This window comes from Pteropus medius, unplaced genomic scaffold (assembly GCF_902729225.1).
Source record: "Pteropus medius unplaced genomic scaffold, Ma_sr-lr_union100, whole genome shotgun sequence".
Taxonomy (NCBI): Eukaryota; Metazoa; Chordata; class Mammalia; order Chiroptera; family Pteropodidae; genus Pteropus; species Pteropus medius.
Genome location: NW_024344370.1, coordinates 20,472,239 through 20,491,008, shown reverse-complemented (window position 1 = coordinate 20,491,008; position 18,770 = coordinate 20,472,239). Strand labels below are relative to the sequence as shown.

Here is an 18,770-nt window from a genome sequence, read left to right as displayed (position 1 = left end):
TCTATCCAATGTAAGCTAACAAGCATTTTGATACCAGTTCCAATATTATTGAAAACAGTGCATTGAATGGTCTCCTAACATCTTGAAAAAAAAAGCTTCCCCAAGATCTAATTTTTAACTATGGAGTGACCTATGTACTGGGAAAGATTAGAGTTTTATATGGCCTAGATCACAAATAAGGTACTTGATTATAATACTCTCGGCATTCATTATATTACATCATTCAATGGAAATAAAAATATTAATTGTTATTTCACAGCAAAATCTAGAATTGGCAAAATTTCCCAAACTTCCAAATTGGCTAAAACAGAACACTATAATAAAAAAGAAACAGTCTTATTCTTTAGAGAAATACTGGAACAGAGCTCTAACTTACTTCAAAAAAATTATTACTACAAGAGGATATTGGTGTATTCAATATGAGACCTTTCATACTTAAAACGATTTTTGCTTTATTTTTGATTTAAAATAGTTTCTTGGTATGGGTGATAAAAACACTACTTGGGTAAAAGTATAAAGGAGAACTATCTTGTAACTTGCAGTCAAAGTATAGCTTTGTGAAATAAGTAACATCATTTGTTTTAAATCTAGGGTAAGAAATATAGTTTTTACATAAAGCAATTACTTGTTAATCCTCTAGAACAAATGTGTTTTCATCATTGAAACATTTGTTTTCTTCTTGTAAATTAAAAAAAAAAAATCCCCCTTTAGGCCCAAATGTAATTGAGAGTAAAATACCGTGGTGACAAATGCTTAAATGAGATGTTTTCAATACATTGTTAAAAGAAAAAGCAGGACACATAACTGCATATTAGGTATAATTCTAGATTTGCTGAATATATGCGATATGCAGAAGAAATGACTGGAATGAAATATACTAAGATGTTAACAATGATTATTATTAGGTGGTGGGATTACAAGTGGTTTTGTCTTTCTTTATATTATCTACATTTTCTAAAATGTCTACAATGAACATCTATTACTTTTATAATATGATATAAACAAGAAATGTGAAAAAATAGCTTCAAAGAGTATGAAAACATAATTCAATCTAATGAACATACTAATCCATTGACTTATCTTTTAAATAGTTTTGTAATGATTCTTGTTCATTTTTATAGAAACAAAGGATTTTACCCTTTTAATGTTTTTACAGATCTGAGAGAGACTTGGGTCATTTGAAGTGTATGTTTGTATGTAATTCTTTGCAACATTCTTAAAAATTTATCAACTGGGAAAGAAAACTGGTGATGTGATATTTGAAACTCATCCCTTGCCTTCACTTATTAGTTAGGTAATATGAAGTATTTTAATTGGTATATGGCTTTGACAAAAAAAGTCATGGGCATACTTCACCCGAATTAAAGTAATACTCAATTGGTGTCAAAGAGAGCCAAAAGTTAGATGTCATGCTACCACTTAAAAATAATCTGTTGTAAAAATAGCTTTCATTTTTATACTGTGGTGATTATTTGCTGGTTTTACCATTTAAATATAATATTGTGGACAAATATGTTGTCTTTTAGAGATGAATCACTCCATTCCATTGGAGTTGGGGTAATTTTTTGTTAAGCAAAGTCAATTATATATATATATAATATATATATATATATATATATATATATATATATACACACACACACACACATGCACACACACACATATATATAATGTATATTGTATATATATATATAATCAACATATAAATAACATATATGTATATAATGTATATAATGTATATGTATAATTTATATAATGTATATAATATATGTATATAATGTATGTATATATATGTGTGTGTGTGTGTGTGTGTGTGTGTGTGTGTGTGTATAATATCAGCTTGGAAATCGACCAAATTTCCATTTAAGCACTTCATGTTCTCCCTTTTGTAACCTCCAATGCCTTACTATTATCTGTATTTTTTGTCTTTTTATCAGAAGCTTATTTTTTGAGAAAAAAAAAAACATCTTTAAAAAGGGAACAGTGCTTATAACACAAATACTTAGAAAAATAAATATTAAAGTAAAGAAATAGATTCTATTAGTTGGAAATCATTTATTGCCTCTATAAAAGTTTAAATAAAAATCCTACAAAAGTTCACATTACAGTCTGATATGGTTTTAAAGTGATAGTGTTCAGAGGTAGTACCAGTAAAATGGGATGCAAGATTGCTAAAATTAATTGCTTAACAAGTTAAAGCAAAATAAAATTTCAATGTGGAATAATATATACTCAATATACATTTTAATGGAACAATCATAATTTCCATGAAAATATCACTTTATTCCCTTTCCCCCTTAGCAAATCTGCTATTATGAAGGTTTGTTTGGGGCAATGGTATGTTGACTGTAGGCTCACAAGTTAAGATCCTCCATTATATCATCACCAGAGTATAGCTTGGTGAAGAGCATGATACAGTGCTATCTGCCAAGGATAACACCAACTTCAAAGGGAAGCACATTTACTCATCATTTAGACACTACGATTCTTACAACTCCCTTAAAAAGGCTAATCCATCAGATTTCAGCATTTTTAAGATCTGAATGAAAATCTAATAAAATTTGAAAATAGACATTATTCCTGGTATACCATCACTGAAATATGGAGGAAGGACAGCAGTTAAAGTTTTCAGAATGTCTCTAAAAATGATCATAAGCTATCAGAACAAGATGAGGAAACTATTCCTTGGAAAGGGGTAATGCACCCTCCCCCCACCCTTGCCACCACAAAAGTCAATAAAGTCAATCTTAGACTCTAGAATTCTTTTAAATACAAAACTTACATATCTTCCTACAAACATACAGATTGCTGACTATGAAAGTGCTATAAAATAGATATTGCTGTCTTTGGAGAAATGGCCTCTTGGACATCTTTTGGAGTCTTAGTATACAGAGCACAGGATGTGACTGGGCTGCAGCCTTTTCTTTTCCAAGAATAACATTTCTATCACATGATTGCAATTGTATTACAAAAGTCTTGCTATTATAACTGACCTTACAACAAAATATCCTCAGGTTCCATGAAGAGGTAAATTTTCTTTTAAGTTTTTCTTGCACGTGTTAATTTTCCTATTCTCCAAGGTAACTACAATCCTCATTTTCTTGTGAATAATTTTAGCTTCGCTGAAATGAGGAAGGTACCTCCAGGTTTTTTGTTTGTTTGCTTGTTTGTTTGTTTTATATTTTAATAGGTATTTCTGTAGGTAAGTGCTCTTAGATATACATTTCCTGCTTAGAAAACCAGTTGGCTATCCTGAGCTGAAAGTAGACATAAAGCATAGTTAACAGACAAGAAAAAGTTTTTTCAAGTTGGCATCTGTCTTTGTGAGAGATGGTGCAGATAGTGTGGTTCATTTTAATATTGTGTCAAAGCCTTATAGAAAGAAACAGTAGTGGTTTTTCTCCCCTTAGTCATGAAGATGTTTACAAAAGGAGTCATAAACTGATATTTTTCTTGCTCTAAAATGTCTCAAAACCAATTCCAATCTATATGTGTAAAAAAAATATATATTTTTTATACTAGATTTTTTTTAAAACTTGACCTCGACATCTTTTTCATTCTGCCAATTATGATTTTTCATAATTAGGATACAGCTATTTCCTTTGGTTCTTGTTATAGAACAACCACATTTCGTTTTAGGAATATTTTAATTCCGAGGATAGTAAAAGAAATAATTCTGGTGCTAAAACACAAATGCCAAGACAAAAGGATCCCTAAGCACACTGCTATGATTTATATGGTTTCTATTTTAATGGAACTTTAAACAGAGACAAGGAAATCATCTATGCTTTCTCTCAAAATTGTAGACTAGGATTCCTTCTGAGAATCACACCTAGCAGAATCCTAAGTCTACTAAACTTTTTTTTATTAAATACTTTTTATTAATATCCTGAAAAAGTGAAAAGAAATAATTTGTTTTGAAATTTATGGCTTGCTGAGGAGGAGAAATCCAATGTCCATATAGCAGTAGATCAATGAATACTATTTGATTTAGTGACTAATTGCTGAGGTATGACGAATAAAATCCATAGAGTTGAAAACTGTAGGAGAGAATCATCTATCCTTACTTTGTAACAAGAACCAAATAAGAAGAGGCTTAAATTAAAATAGAAGAAATTAAAGTTTAAAGATAAATTTAATGACTAGAAAGGAGATCTTAGGAGAAACTTGAAGACCTGGAATTTGTTCATGCTACCTTAAGAAATGATTTATATATTTGCTGTATAGAGTAGGGACTCTTTCTCTCATGGAGGAATTGGTGTAACTGATAAATTTAATCTTAATATCTGAGGTTGTGATACTCAGCATTCTACTCTCTGAACGGAATTCGACTTGTCAGCAAGGAATATTAAACATCATTTGCAATAAACCATACAGCTGTCAGCTAACAAGGAGCATACCTAACCACTGACATATTTCTGCTAACAAAAGAATCATAGCAGTAGGATGTCAGCGATATTAAACAAATAGCTGACAAGACGATTATCAATAAACCTTATCTATTTGTGTGTGGGAGAGGGGACATTTCAAGGTCAAAAACATTTATGACTGCCTTTCTGCATTCATAAGTTGGTAGCTGTGAACTCCAAGATCATAATTTGTTTAACTTACAAATTACAAAAAAATATCTGATGTAGAAACTTGATGGCCAAAAGAGTCATGTAAACTTCTTCATTAATCTTTTATGTAAAGATAGTAATTTAACCATGTGACACAATTCCACACTGTAACTCACAAATATATGACACTGTCTGCTCAGGGAGAAGCTGGCATTTTCCCTTTTATGAGTCTTGGTAATGCCATCTGGTACTCTGTAAGGGAAGATCTTCAAAGAATTGTCTAAAGCGTATTGCCATCTGGTACCTACTAATAGAACAACTGGATAACATGCCCATTTTAGGAAAGTACTCATAGAATAGTATCCAGGAAATCCAGAGGAGTGTGATTTACAACGAAAGTGGTATAATTTTTTTGGATATTATCCTTGGCTGATGGCTCTGTACAAGCTTCACATGGAAATGAGGTAAATTTTGTGGCAAAGCTGAGTGACTAGATTAAAAAAAAAAGATCTTAATGGCTTACCTTGATTCCCGTTTCATAAAACGTAAGAACTGAAAAAAATATCATGACGCTGGTGATAAACTTGTAATAGTTGTGCAACATTTCATCTAACTCAGTTACACAAATTTACTAGTAGAATGTAAGTTTTATCAGTATTTGTCATTTGTAGAAATGAAGAATTTCCATTAAGACTAATCTCTTACAACATTTTGTTTCTGTACACTTAAAAATTTATTTGACTTCATGTTGGTGAATTACTTTTCCATTAGTGCTTTTCCCCCTCCCCGCATATATTTGGGTTAGATAATAAACGAATACCAACAATTTACAATTATATACTAGGAATCACCTCAGTTTCAACCATTAGTTTAAGTAAAATTTTCAAGGGGTTGAAAAATAATTCCCAAGACTCATCCAGGTTAAATCATTTTTAAAATTTTGTTTTCAATTTTCAGTCCATTTTCCTGAGTTAAAGTGTATGTTAGGAGAAGGAGAGAGAAAGAAAGAAGATGTAATGGCTACAAAAATAATAATTAAGCTTTAGTAACTTGGTAAGCAATGTTGAAATACCTTTATTTTTGTGTGTCTGGTCAAAACTATTATTAAAACTAAAATTCTTCTATAAAACCAAACAAAAACTTTTCAGAAATTAGATGTTATGCATTTCATAGCTAAATTGCTCAAAATTAAATACAATTATCTTCTCAGAGTTCCATCAGTTTGGAAAAAAAAAAAAACTCTTAAACAATGCTTTTAAATTTCATATATATATATATTTTTGCATTGTAGCCATTATATCTTGTCCATCCTTCACAGAATATGTTGGTTTCAACATGTTTTTCCAACTGAAGAATTTCAGGGCAACAGAATGAAGTTATCTTGAAATGCACACCTGTTAGGCAGCCAAGTCTGTATCATATACCTCCCCCCTACAAATCACAAACTGTCTGAGGCATTTTTCTCTGATAAAGAAGACACACTGAATGAGGTATCATCAGGCTCCGGCGAAGCATGATTGAAATCCATCTCTTCTAATTCAGGAGGTAAATCTGACAGCAGTGCCTGAGTCAGAAAAATCAATTTTTTTGAATTAGTATGTGGACAGATCTTTTCCAATTTTATGTTAATAGTTGTGATCCTCTCATGTTGATTTATTCTTATGGATTTAAAAAAAAGAAGCATTTTGCTTTCAGGACCATATACAATATCTTACCTAAAAGATAAATTCTTTATATACTATTAAGGAAATAACAAAATGCTAGATCTTGAGAGTGTAGATTACATACGGTGGAACCTCAGAAAAAAGGGAAATCAGGAGAGAAATGAACAACTATTCTGCACCAAGTGCTTTGAAGTGTTTAAGATAAGTGATTTCCATACTAGTTTTGAGTGTTCACTGATTACTGCTAAAGGGCTTTAAAATTATATTTCTTATTAAAATATTCTTGCCTAGCTATGCTGTCTTTTAGAGAAAAAATGTATTTTACAAAAGGTAATTTTGTACTTCAGTGGGAGAAAGAACTTAGCAATTAAGAAAGAAGCTCAGCTATTTTACTTTAAACTTTAACAACTTGAAAAGACCAAGTGATTTTTTTTTCCTTTTCTTAGTCTATGCCTATATATCTACAGATGGCCAAGCATCCACCAAGGTGCAGCTGAACCAGTGAATCTAGCTGTGTAATGATGTATCTAGAGGGCTGCCCATTTCTCTGGTGGAGTAATTAAGATAAGCTGAGAGCCATGAAAGAAGTTTGCCATGGTGTAACTGTTTCATCTGGTTATAGAACATGCGTCCATACCAGAGAAATAAATGATTAATCAAGTTTCACGTGGCTGACAGTGTTGATGCCTACTTGACCATAAAAAAATGTGAATTAAATTACTGACTTGCTGTTCCCACTATTAAAAATAATGTAGCATGTCTGGGAAATTTTTAAACAGTATTACTTACAGTGTAGGCTTTGAGTGCAGTGGTAAACAAGGACCAAGGTAACAGAAACAAATGCAAGCTTGCCACTACTCAATTAAGGGACAGAAAGACAGAGCATGTTGGAGAACATAGGAAATTCACTGTTGAAATAAGACAATATTTACTTATTTGTTAAAAGAAGTGGCAGCTATAAATCCTATACTTTTTGTCTTATAGCAGAGAGGCAAGATTAGAAACTTTCTCCCTTTTGCCAGGCTGCATAAGGAAAGGCCAACTGATCCTGAAGGAATAGCTGTTATTTATTTCATACTGTTAAGTAGATCATGAATTTCTTGATGAAATTCAGAGTAATTTCAAAGCAGTCACCTAAAGGTACTACATGCTTTTTAAGGTGCTATGTTGTGGTAACAGGACACAATGCCATTTTCTTCTAGAACAGTTGTTTACCACTAACCAAATCCAGGTGACATTGGATGATCATAGTTTATGAGAAATACATCACTGGATTTAGTTCACTTTGTAATTATGAAGAAGCTATGTTAGAGAGGGCAAAATGTTCCAGTGAACATTCAGTGAACATGTGCTTAGAATATTGAAAAGGCAAGTGGATAAGCAGACTTAATGACATTCTAAATTATAGTGGGAAGACCTTGAAATCAAAGAACCTTTACTATTTATTTCTTTGTTGTTGCATTTTATGTAATTGACTGACAAAATGAATATAGCGTGAAATAGAAAAACATTAATATTTGGGGTAGTACAGGGCACTACTAATGGATAAGGTCCAATTAAAATGTTTTCTTTCCAGTATCTTACTGGATTACAACACTGACACACTGAACAAATCTTTGGAGTGTGCTAATTGCTAGAACTGCCTTTTTCTTGGACACTAATACAATTGATTTATTTACTACAGTTTCTTCATTAATCTACCTTCAGAGTCTGACCTAGTACCACTCTCCTCAAGAGATCAAAGCATTTCCTAAATATATCATCAGTCTCTATAACACTTATTCCTGCCCCTAAGGTATGAATGTCAAATTCCATAATGTTAACCATTCTTATCTTCCTTGCAAAGTGGAGAAATTGAAATTCAAGAAAAGCAAATTGATCTGGCTAGGATCACATAGTGAATTATCAGGGGAAGAGAGATCATAAGTAATGACTTAGTACAGGGCTGGTAACATTATTTTTATCTTAAAATGGCTAATGGTTTAAAAACCTTTGAGTAATATAATATTTCAGTCAGGCAATATCATATACTTTTAAAGCCTAGACTGCTTCTTTGAGGCAATATATTCTGTAGACCATTCATCTCACTCAGTTTACCCAAATCAAGATTAATAAAAAAAACACTTAAGATTTTTTTAAAATAAGAAACCAATGACACAATGGTTCTTTTTTATTGGGTAGAATAAATTTAATTCCTTCTAGAAATAAACCTGTAAGTATTTCATAGTGTTAAATGAGTAATTTAAGACATTGCCCAAATAACTTTTGTGTCTTCTGTATTTTGAGACCATATTTTGAGATCCATTATACCCAATATCAAATCAGTCATTTCTATTTGGTGCTAATTATATAGGCTATGACTTTCAGTACATTTTTTGTATAACTTTCTCTTTTTCTTAGTCAACATTTTGTCCACATCTTAGTTGATTAGCCTTTATTAGAAAAAAAGTATAAGAGAAGGAGAAAAATTAAAAGTACAGTAGTTACTTTTCTTATTTGTTAGTGGTCTTATGGAAGGAATCGATCCAGGAATAATGTGAGAATTAGAAAATAAAATGTGATGTGTGTGCTATTCTTAGATATCAAAAGACATAGACAACTGTTATTTACCTGGTCCTCTAATTCTGAATTCAAAACCATGCTATGACTTTTGAGACCAGAACCATACTCCAAGTTATTCCAATGGTTGAACCTAATTTTTTTTTACAATTATTTAAAATTTACCATACCCTTGGGACCATATTCAAGACCACCACCTCATTCTATAAAATCTTTAGTTTAGGTTCCTAAAAAGCAAACATATTTTAATATGCCATGGAATTTGCATAAATCATATAATAAAACAATAGTCTTAAATAAAGCTGGCAAAGATAACTAAAGACTACTGTCTTGGATGTGTGTGTGTGTGTGTGTGTGTGTGTGTGTGTGTGTAAGATGGAGAGTAAATTCATGATACTAGCTATTAAATATGGCATGGTTGCTTCTCATGAATAAATTCTTTTAGTTTAAATTTTGTAGTTGAGTACTTTGGTGAAATATATAAACATTTTTCTCTTTTTTAAAAAGGAGAGAATTGTGAGATGCTAAGACTCTAATCGTTTTCCCTGGAGATATCTAGGATGGTACGTGCAGTGTCGCTTGGATATAAGGGGTGAAATTTTATACTCTTGAGATTCCTTGCTGGATAAAAACCTCTGAGACTGCTTCATAGTTAATGGTTACCTGTGTGACATACTACTTATATTTAACTTTTCTGTCAAGGAATCAACATGGCAATATACAACTCAGAGGCGAATTTGGAATCATTTGCTATTAAATGGAACATTTATTATAATTCTTTTCAACAATTTTAATACATCATTATACAAATTTCACATAAAAATAAGAAACAAAATTTGGGAGGAATTTGTAAACAATATATTGATTTCATCTTTGGGGTAGAGGAATCAAACACTTTAGTTAAATTGAGAAAAGGAAATGATGCACCGTGGTCATGAAAAATTCACAAAGTAATTCCATTATTTTTTAGTGATGAGCAACATTTCATAAAAGAGAAGGTATCCGAACATTTGTAAACTCTAGTAGGGGCTAGAAGATAACTGAAATTCAGAAGAAAGGCAACGCTTCACCTCTTTCATTCACGAAAGGCCCCCAGATATGTGTCTCTCCAGTTAATGTAGCCATCACTACAAACATTTTGAGAATTTCCTTAAAATTAATTTTTAAAAATTCCCTATTTAAGGCTAACTTGGAATTAAAGTATGTTAATCAGTTATTTTGATTTTCCATTAAAGCTTTACACAAATTTTGAATATCTATTCTCAAGAAAACTGTGCTCAAAAAGGTCATAAGTAACAAATTCTTTTTTAATGGCCAGCAGAAATGAAATATAAAAACAAACAAAAATATATGAAAAACCCAATGCAACATGACATTTTTCAACATGATACATTACAGTTTACTAGTCTCTTCTGGCACCTACCTGCTGTTGTTCCTTATCGTCAGCTTTCATAGCTAGTATCAAGCTTCTAACAAACGTCTGAAGTTTAAAGTATTTTTGCTTTTGAATTTCTAGCTCATTTTCAATGAATCTGACTTCTTCATTCTGAAGAAGAAAACATCAAACAATATAATTATCTTATGCAAACCTAAGACTGTATATGATTGATGCACAATAAAATTCTAAAAAGGCAATCAAAAGAGAGGGACAATGAGGAAGATAAAATTTTAGCATAAAGAAATATAAAGCACAGAAGGAAGTTATTCTGCTACTCAAAGGCTGCCTTTTAAGCAAATCACCAATAGAAAAATATTTGCAAGTTCAAAAATTCAATCAAATAAATTCCAGTAAGAGAAAAATCAAGAAACAGTTCCCCTCCCCTTGGAAGACTCTTCTTATATTAAACCTAATTAGCATTTGGATTAAGATTAAGAATATAGAGAGTTCAATTAACCCCAAGTAAAGAGCACCTGCAAATGCGGAAATTCTGAATTACAATGCCAAATGCTGAGAACTAAAAATTATTTTGTACCAAAGAGATACCGAATTTATAACTAAGACTGTCTAAGTAATAATTACTAAGACTTAGTTTGTTGAGCGTTCCCCTCTCTGCCTTTATGTAAAAGTCTATTATTCAGAAAATATCTCCAAATGTACCGCTGTAAACCACTAATTTGAGATCAAGTCTCCCTTCACTATTTTTGCTAGTTGTGTAGGGAAAAACAGTAGACTAGGATTTGGGAGGATTTTAGTGCCAAGATTGTTGATAATTGTGTAAACTTGGGCAGGTCAACTAACTTCTCTGTCACTCTGTTTACTCATCAGTAAAATTGATATGATATTAGTAATCTTTGGTAAGTCTAGCTTTGAGAGTTAAATGCTCAAACAAGATAATAGCCATAAAGGTGCTCTGAGTAGATTTACTATTAAAACTATAGTAATCAAGAAATCTAGAAAGTGTGGTATTGGTAAAAGGGTGGACATATAGGTCAGTGAAACATAACAGAAAGTCCAGAAATATATATTTGATTGACTTTAAAAAAAATACACTGAGTTAATTTAATGGACAAAGAAAGGATAGTCTTTTAAAGAGCAATGGTTAAACAATTGTAAATCAATATTAAAAAAAACCCCTTATCTCACATCATATACAAAACTTAACAAGAAATGAATCATAGACCTAAATGTAAAAAGTAAAACTATAAAATGTTCATAAGAAAACGGAGGAGAAAAATCTTTGTGCCCTTGGCTTAGAAGCCAAGATTCTTCAAGAGGATGCAAAAAGCATGAAACTTAAAGACTTCATCAAAATAAAATATTAAAAAAAAAAAACCTCTTTGGCCTTCAAAAGATGCTGCTAAGAAAATAAAAATACAAGCTGCATATTGGGAAAAAGTATTTGTAAATATCACATATCTGATAGGGACTTATAATCAGAACACATAAAGAACTCTTACAATACAATGATAAGACCAGAAACAGAATAAAAAACAGGCAAAATATTTGAACACACACTTTATGAAAGAAGATATATGAAGGGTTAATAAACACAATAAAACGCTTAATATCATTTATTATTAAGGAAATGCAAACTAAAACCACAATGAGATGCTACTACTAACATACTACAATGGCTAAAGTTAAAGAGACTGACAATAGCAAGAGCTGGTGCGAATGTGGGCCAATTAGAAGTCTCATACATTGTTAGTGGGAGTGTAAAATGACACATCCACTTTGAAGAATATTTTGGCAGTTTCTAATAAAATTAAACATACTCTTACCATCTGACTCAGCAATCCTACTCTTAAGTTTTTACCGAAGGGAAATGAAAACACATATCCTCAAAAAGACATACACGAATATTCATAGGAACTTTATAATAGTCAAAAACCAGAAACAACACAAGTGATCATCAGCAGATGAATAAACAGATTTTGGTCGTGGTTACACAACTGTATCTAGCTGTCAAAACTCATCTAACTGTATAAGAAGGTGAATTTTCTTTGTATGAAAATTATATATCAAAAACATGGTTCAAATAACTAAATAAATTATTAGCCAACCCCTGTGTCAAAGAAACATGAAAATAAGTTTTGAGTATTCTTCGAAGCTGGAGAATTGGTCTCAAACAGCAGAGCAGGAGTTTTAGTGGCATTTGTTTAAAAAGCTTCATAAAAGACATTAGAATTCATTAATTCTACGAGCATTTTTGTTGTTTCAGTTGAGAGAATACCGTTGTGTTAATCATATTCAATCTATGACATGTTTACTGCATCAACTTTTTTTAATCAGCTTAGTTTAGAACTTATTTTACCTAATAAAATTGTTTCTATTTAAGACCGTTTAATATCAAATGAATCATCTGATGATTCAAGCTAAATTCCTTGTCCAAAAGCACTCTTCAGCAATCTAAGTTAGAACTAGACATTATAATAAAATTCAGCATGCTCTTGCCTTAATACATTTGACTAATTCTATTTTTTATATTAATTATCAGAACAATAGTATTAATAAAATGCTGACCAGGAAGTCTTTTTTCAAATAGGTGCCTATCATTATCTTAGTGTCTCCTTTGAATGCATAATCCTTTTGAGCTGCACTCGCAGTCCATTAAAAAGCATTTTAAAAACATTAATTCGCATTTGCAAAAGTCATGAAGTATGTTTTGGTATGCAGATCTCTAATTTCTCATGAGAATATTCCTCTTCAGTATTTATGCACTGTTTGAAAAACATAAACAGCTTTAAGATAATTTAATATTGCAGACATATTCTTCTTAGATCTGCTTTTTGTAGGCCTAGTAAACACTTTATAGATTATAGGCAGTAATTTATGTATACTTTAGAGATTTTCCTAAATAGAATGTTTGTGAGAGGAACTAGTAAGTTAACTGAATTTCAGAAGACAAGATCTAGCTCATTATTCTTGTTAAAATTTTCCCTACATTCCCAGTAAGCTTTGCCAATTATCCAAAATGATTGCAGGGAACATTCAAGGCTTCATGTGGATAGGAGCTTTGATTCCTAAGCAGGCTATTAATGATTGCCAAGCCTGAGGCATTATTTTATGACATAGTTACTTATGCCTCAGGGACTGAACTCATCAACTTCTCTCATAAGCATTTTGGGTTAGTTAGAACTCCTAGTAATATGGATTTCTAGTAATATATCTCAGTCAGAAACTCCAAACTGAGCATTGATGGTTACACAATAACAATTAGCAAATATATATCAGAAACATTCTTCTATTTTGCTACAGTGAATCCCAAGAGTAATGGGAGATTGTTTAATTTCGTGTGGGAAAAAAGTTATAATGACCCAGCTTCTTGTCTTAACTGATTTTATATAAATGAATACTTGCCTAATAATATTAAATGTACTTCCAATTATACTTTATTCACTCACTCAGGAACTAGTCACTTGACACCTTTGTGCTAGGAACAGATAATACATAGATAAATAAGTCTCTTCCTTAGAGAATGTTATGATGAATATACTTAGAAACTAACAAAATGATTTTGATCCCAAAACAAGGAATACTAACATGCATATGCAAATAGAGTACACCAATGTTCTCTGAAGAAAGATTAAATTTCCAAGCTGATAAGTCTGTTTTAAATCAACGTCTTGAAATCAGCAATGAGAACTGCTATATGAAGTTTCACTTACCCTTAGTTTAGAATTAAGGTAACAAAACTCAGAGTAGGTGAACTGAAATATTTTTAATAATGATTATAAAAATATATTTTTTTCTATATAGGTGCTGATTTTTGAGAGTTAAGGAAGTTTATATAGGATACTGATGTATTATAAAAGACATCCTTAATAAGGTGGTGAAAGATCCCTTGTTCCCACAGCTTTTACCACAGTATAAAACAGTATATCGTTAAATATCCTTTAGAATTCAATGAAAATGTTACTTGATATTTCTGGGCTGGACAATCTGCTGTGCTCTGGTCTTCAGCTTCAAATTCTTCTCAGGTAGGTTGGAACACCAGAGCAGAAAGGTACTAGAAAGAATCCTCAGAGTTCTGGGCCCAACCATATCTGAACTGATTGAGAGTGCTAAGTGGAGCACACTTAACAGCTGTGCAATCTAGTCCTCTCGTCTATAGTTTCCATAGCCTGTGCCAATTGGTGGCTTGCAGAGCCATTTTAATTCTGAACTGGGCATTTAGAAATATTATATGATCATGTAAGAGAGATTAGAATGATTTCTTATACTTCAGAACTAACAAATTTATAATTTTATTAGTTGGAAATACAGTTTAAATATAGAATTTTACTGTGCTCTTGATCACTTAGAAAATAAATTTCAAAAGATAATTTTCTCCTGTGTTTACAATGACCAATATTTTAAAGTCTTACATGTTATGAACATTTGGAAAATAGAATCTCTTGAATGACATAACTTTCAATTATAGTAAAATTGAAAAGAATGAGAAAATGACAGCTGTTGTCTTTTCTGATTAAATGTTATTTTCCATTAATATCTAAGTATTAGTCTCTGCTTTGAACTCTTATGATATTCTAAGAAAGAATGATTGTATGGAAAGATTGTATGGCCAAAATTTCAGAAGATCCTAAAGTTGCCTTGTGAGATAGGATACTGATGAACAAGGGGAAAGCAATTACACATGTATGCAGAAAACATATTAACATATATACTGATAGCTTATATGGCATATCAAAGTAAGCCTTTCAAGTTTAATAACAAGTACCATTAAGAAAAGTACATTCTATTCATACTGATTTTGTATTTGATTTAAGGAATGTTTTTAAACTTCTAAAACAGATATAGTATTATATTTTTAAAAAATGGTCTTCAAAATACTGTTTGGTTTCACTTATGGGTGGAATCTAAAAAAAAAAAAAAAACCAACGAACAAACAAAACAAAACCAAAACAGACTCATAGAAACAGAGACCAAAGAGATGGTTACCAGAAAGGAGATGAAAAGGGAAAGGGAGAATAGTCAATAATATTGCGATAAGTTTGCACAGTGACAATTGATTACTAGAATTAGTGAAGTGATCACATTGTAAGGTATAAAAATGTTGAATCACTATATTGTACACCTGAAACTAATATAACCAATATAAGATTGTATACCAACTATACTTAAATTAAAAAAAAAAAAGACAAAAGAGTGGTCTTCAGAAGTTGCAATTTGAGATAAAATTAGCAAAGAAAAAAATCTGGACTTTTTTTCCCTTTACCACCATTTAAAAGTGAACATTGACTTTAAAAAAGCATTGTCATAAATTTCACATTAACCACCACTATGCACTACCTTACCTTTTCATATACCATCAATATCTACTCACACTTAGCAAACACTATGCTTACTACTGTAACCACTAAATCAGCCAGCGTTAATTAAAGTGCTGAAGGATATCCAAGTTGTCTTAGGGAGTCACATGTGGAATCCCAGGATGTTTATCAAATGGGAGTGAAATAAACTAGTACATAAGTACTGTAAAAGGCCACCTCATTTAACACCTTCTCTTAATGAATTCAAAATCTGAAATTACTTTTACCTTATAATCCAAGAGAGAATTCACTTGTTCTACTTCCAAATTACTTATCATGTCACTTTCTTCATCGTCAATAATTTCTATTTTCTGTAACACAGGTGAAGTTTTTATAAATATATACCTGATCATCATCACTATACTCAACAATGTATAGGGCACATACATTCAATGCTTAGTTTAAGTGATGGCATTATTTAGTCTAGTTTTGGGAATAAACTCTGATAACCCACTGGATCCTCAATATTACACCTACTGTGTGTCTGAGCCACTTCCTTCTACCTTTAATTGATGAATGCTTAGTAAATACAAAATTACTGCAATACTATTTAAAATAGGAAATAAAAAAAAATCCTTTCGCAATATCCCTGAAAAAAAAAAATAGCATTCAAATTCTGCTTAAATAGCACCCTCCAATGACAGGAAAATCGCTTCCTGTAAGAGTATGTTTGTAATGGTAATTATACCTAATTGTTCGTAAGGGCTTTCTTTTTAAGTACCCATACACCTCTTTGCAACATGTAATGTAAAATGTCAACATATGACATGCATTTCAAAGTCAAATACAATTTTAAAACATATTCACTTATTTACTTATTTACTGCACTCCATTAGCTAGACAATTGAAAGCAGACTTGCATGATGTAATGATCAAAATAGCATAGTGACTTGTTTCCATCATTAGACAGTAAGAAGGAAGAGAGAGAGACCTAAATAGCAAAAAGTTTTAGAGTTAAGGTACAGCATTGTTTGTACAGTATCTTGCACACAGTAGGTACTAATTAAGTATTTGTCAAAAGAAAAAACAAAACAGCTTAACATTGATGAAAAGAATGACCAATAAGCTTCAACCATGAGGTCAAGGCAAGTTATCTAATCATGGAAAGTTTTTTTTTTTTTAATAAAATCAAAAGCAAATTAAGTACTAAATTTTTCTGTTGCATATGAAAAACCCAGTCAAGAAAAAGCACTTTTACATATTTAAATCCTGCAAACCCAAAAGAAAATTTTAAAAAGAGAAAAGTTAAGCTATAATCACTAAGCAGTTTTTTAAGAATGAGCACATTAAAGCACATTAATAGCAACATGTCATAGGCAGAATTTGAAATCAAGCTTCCTACCCAGCAATATTAAAAATTGCAAAAAAAAATTTAGAATGATCATATTTTATATATTGCTTATGAGAATATAATACCATAACAGGATTCATGACCTGCAGGCTTCTGAGTCAAGAGGACAGCTGCAATGAAGTTGCTTTCTACAGCTGCCTGGAGATGAATCGAATGTTTTGTTTTCTATTATAATGACTATATAAACTTAGGGCTTAATCTGGCTCTCACCAGAACTTAGATTTGATGCTTTTTAAATTTTATTCTTTAGATTCTCTATATATTTGGATTGGTTCCAGGAAAAAGGAGTTAAGTTATCCAGGGACAACGGTACCAAAGGCCAGTGTATAGATTTGTGCATATAAATAGGTCTTATATGTCTTTGTGATTTGTTATCCATGAATAACTGGGGGCACTCAAAAGCTACAGGCAGAGAAGATCAACCTTTGAAATTTTGGAGCTTTGTATCTGAAAATCAATTGTTCTTGAAAAATTAAGTACCTAAGTGACTGTCAGTCATCCTACACCATGACTTCATTCATTATCTTCAAATGTTTACTGGAGGAGAGAGCCAGGGCAGAGAAATTCAGGCTAAAGAAAAATGAATGTGTCCTTAGGGAAAAAGAGTTTCCAATTTTTAAATAATTGTATATAATTTGTATAGTGTAATTCAAATCTAGAGCAGAGAAGATTATTACTTGGTGGGATTTAAGAATATTAGTACAATTAATAATTGTGGAAAACAATTATCTATATAATGAAAACATGACTTTGCCCCAAAATAAAAGCTTGTTTTTCTATGCACCCGTTGAATTTAGTGTTAGAAAGGTCAAACATTAACTTAGAACAGGACTAAAGTTAATAAAATGCAATCTTAAACTATATCCTATATGTGGAAAACACTGTTATATATTGTTGATGTTTAACAAAAAATTAACAAAAACTGTTATTTCATGTGCTCAACTTTTATTAAGGAGATGTAGTAGGATTATAGTGTCAGATAAATGTTTGTAATGAAAGCCAGGGTAAATCTTGAAGTTACAGACATTTTGTAACAGAAAAATCCATTGTAGATACCATTTTTTAAAGGTTGCAATCAAGCACAAAACACTTATTCAAAAGCAAAAACAACAGTACAATGACATTTGCCTTTGTCTGACTTTAATATCATTTTGATTTTTGTATTATTTGATAGAGTCAGAATATAAACAGATGCTGCTAAAATAGCTACTAAGAGGTCATCTTTATGTACTGATAATGTTTATATTTTTACAAAACCCAGTTTAATCCACACATAGCCTGTCTCTGCCTGCTATGCAATTGCTTAATACTGTCTTTCCCTCATTACTGCAATTTTTAATATAATAGAGTTCAATTTAGCTAAGAAAAGAAAAGATACCAAACACAGTACATTAGATAAATATGGTCTGAACATAGACCTTGGAATCATGTATCCCTGAATATAAGTCCCAGAATTAACAAAGGCTTCCTTCATAATCTCAGGATAAACTCTGTTTTAATTCTGCCATCTGTCAAATGAAAAGAAATTTGCTCTTTGCTAAATGTGTTGAAGAAAAATAACTTGTTATGTATAAAATGTCATATGTGTAGTAACCATTAGGTTTTTATAGATGCAAAGCTCCTAAATTAAAAAAAAAATGAGGTTCAAATGACAGTGCATTAAATTTCATTTAGTAAATCTCAAAGATACATAATTTCATTGGTAACAGATCTGTTTTCATTTGCAAAGTAGAGCAAGACAATGCTAATTGTCACCAACTGGAAACATAACCTTGAAATCTATCATGTAATGAGCAAGTCTTTCAAAATGTACATACCACATTATCCGTAGCTATTGCATGGTGGTCCTCCTCCTTATGAGCTCTTGCCTCATTTGGAACCACT

General features: G+C 31.3%; 1 protein-coding gene across 1 annotated transcript in view; it reads right to left on the bottom strand.

Moving 5' to 3' along the window:
- Positions 1–2,035: 2,035 nt before the first annotated feature.
- The window catches only part of HDX (highly divergent homeobox), a 184,056-nt gene continuing 167,321 nt past the window's right edge, over positions 2,036–18,770 (bottom strand). Inside the window, exons 7-10 of the mRNA XM_039870224.1 lie at positions 18,704–18,768; positions 15,763–15,846; positions 10,206–10,328; positions 2,036–6,123 (exon numbers count right to left, since the gene is read on the bottom strand). Coding sequence (XP_039726158.1) covers positions 5,998–6,123; positions 10,206–10,328; positions 15,763–15,846; positions 18,704–18,768 — 398 coding nt within the window. The 3' untranslated portion in view covers positions 2,036–5,997. The remainder of the gene's footprint in view (positions 6,124–10,205; positions 10,329–15,762; positions 15,847–18,703; positions 18,769–18,770) is intronic.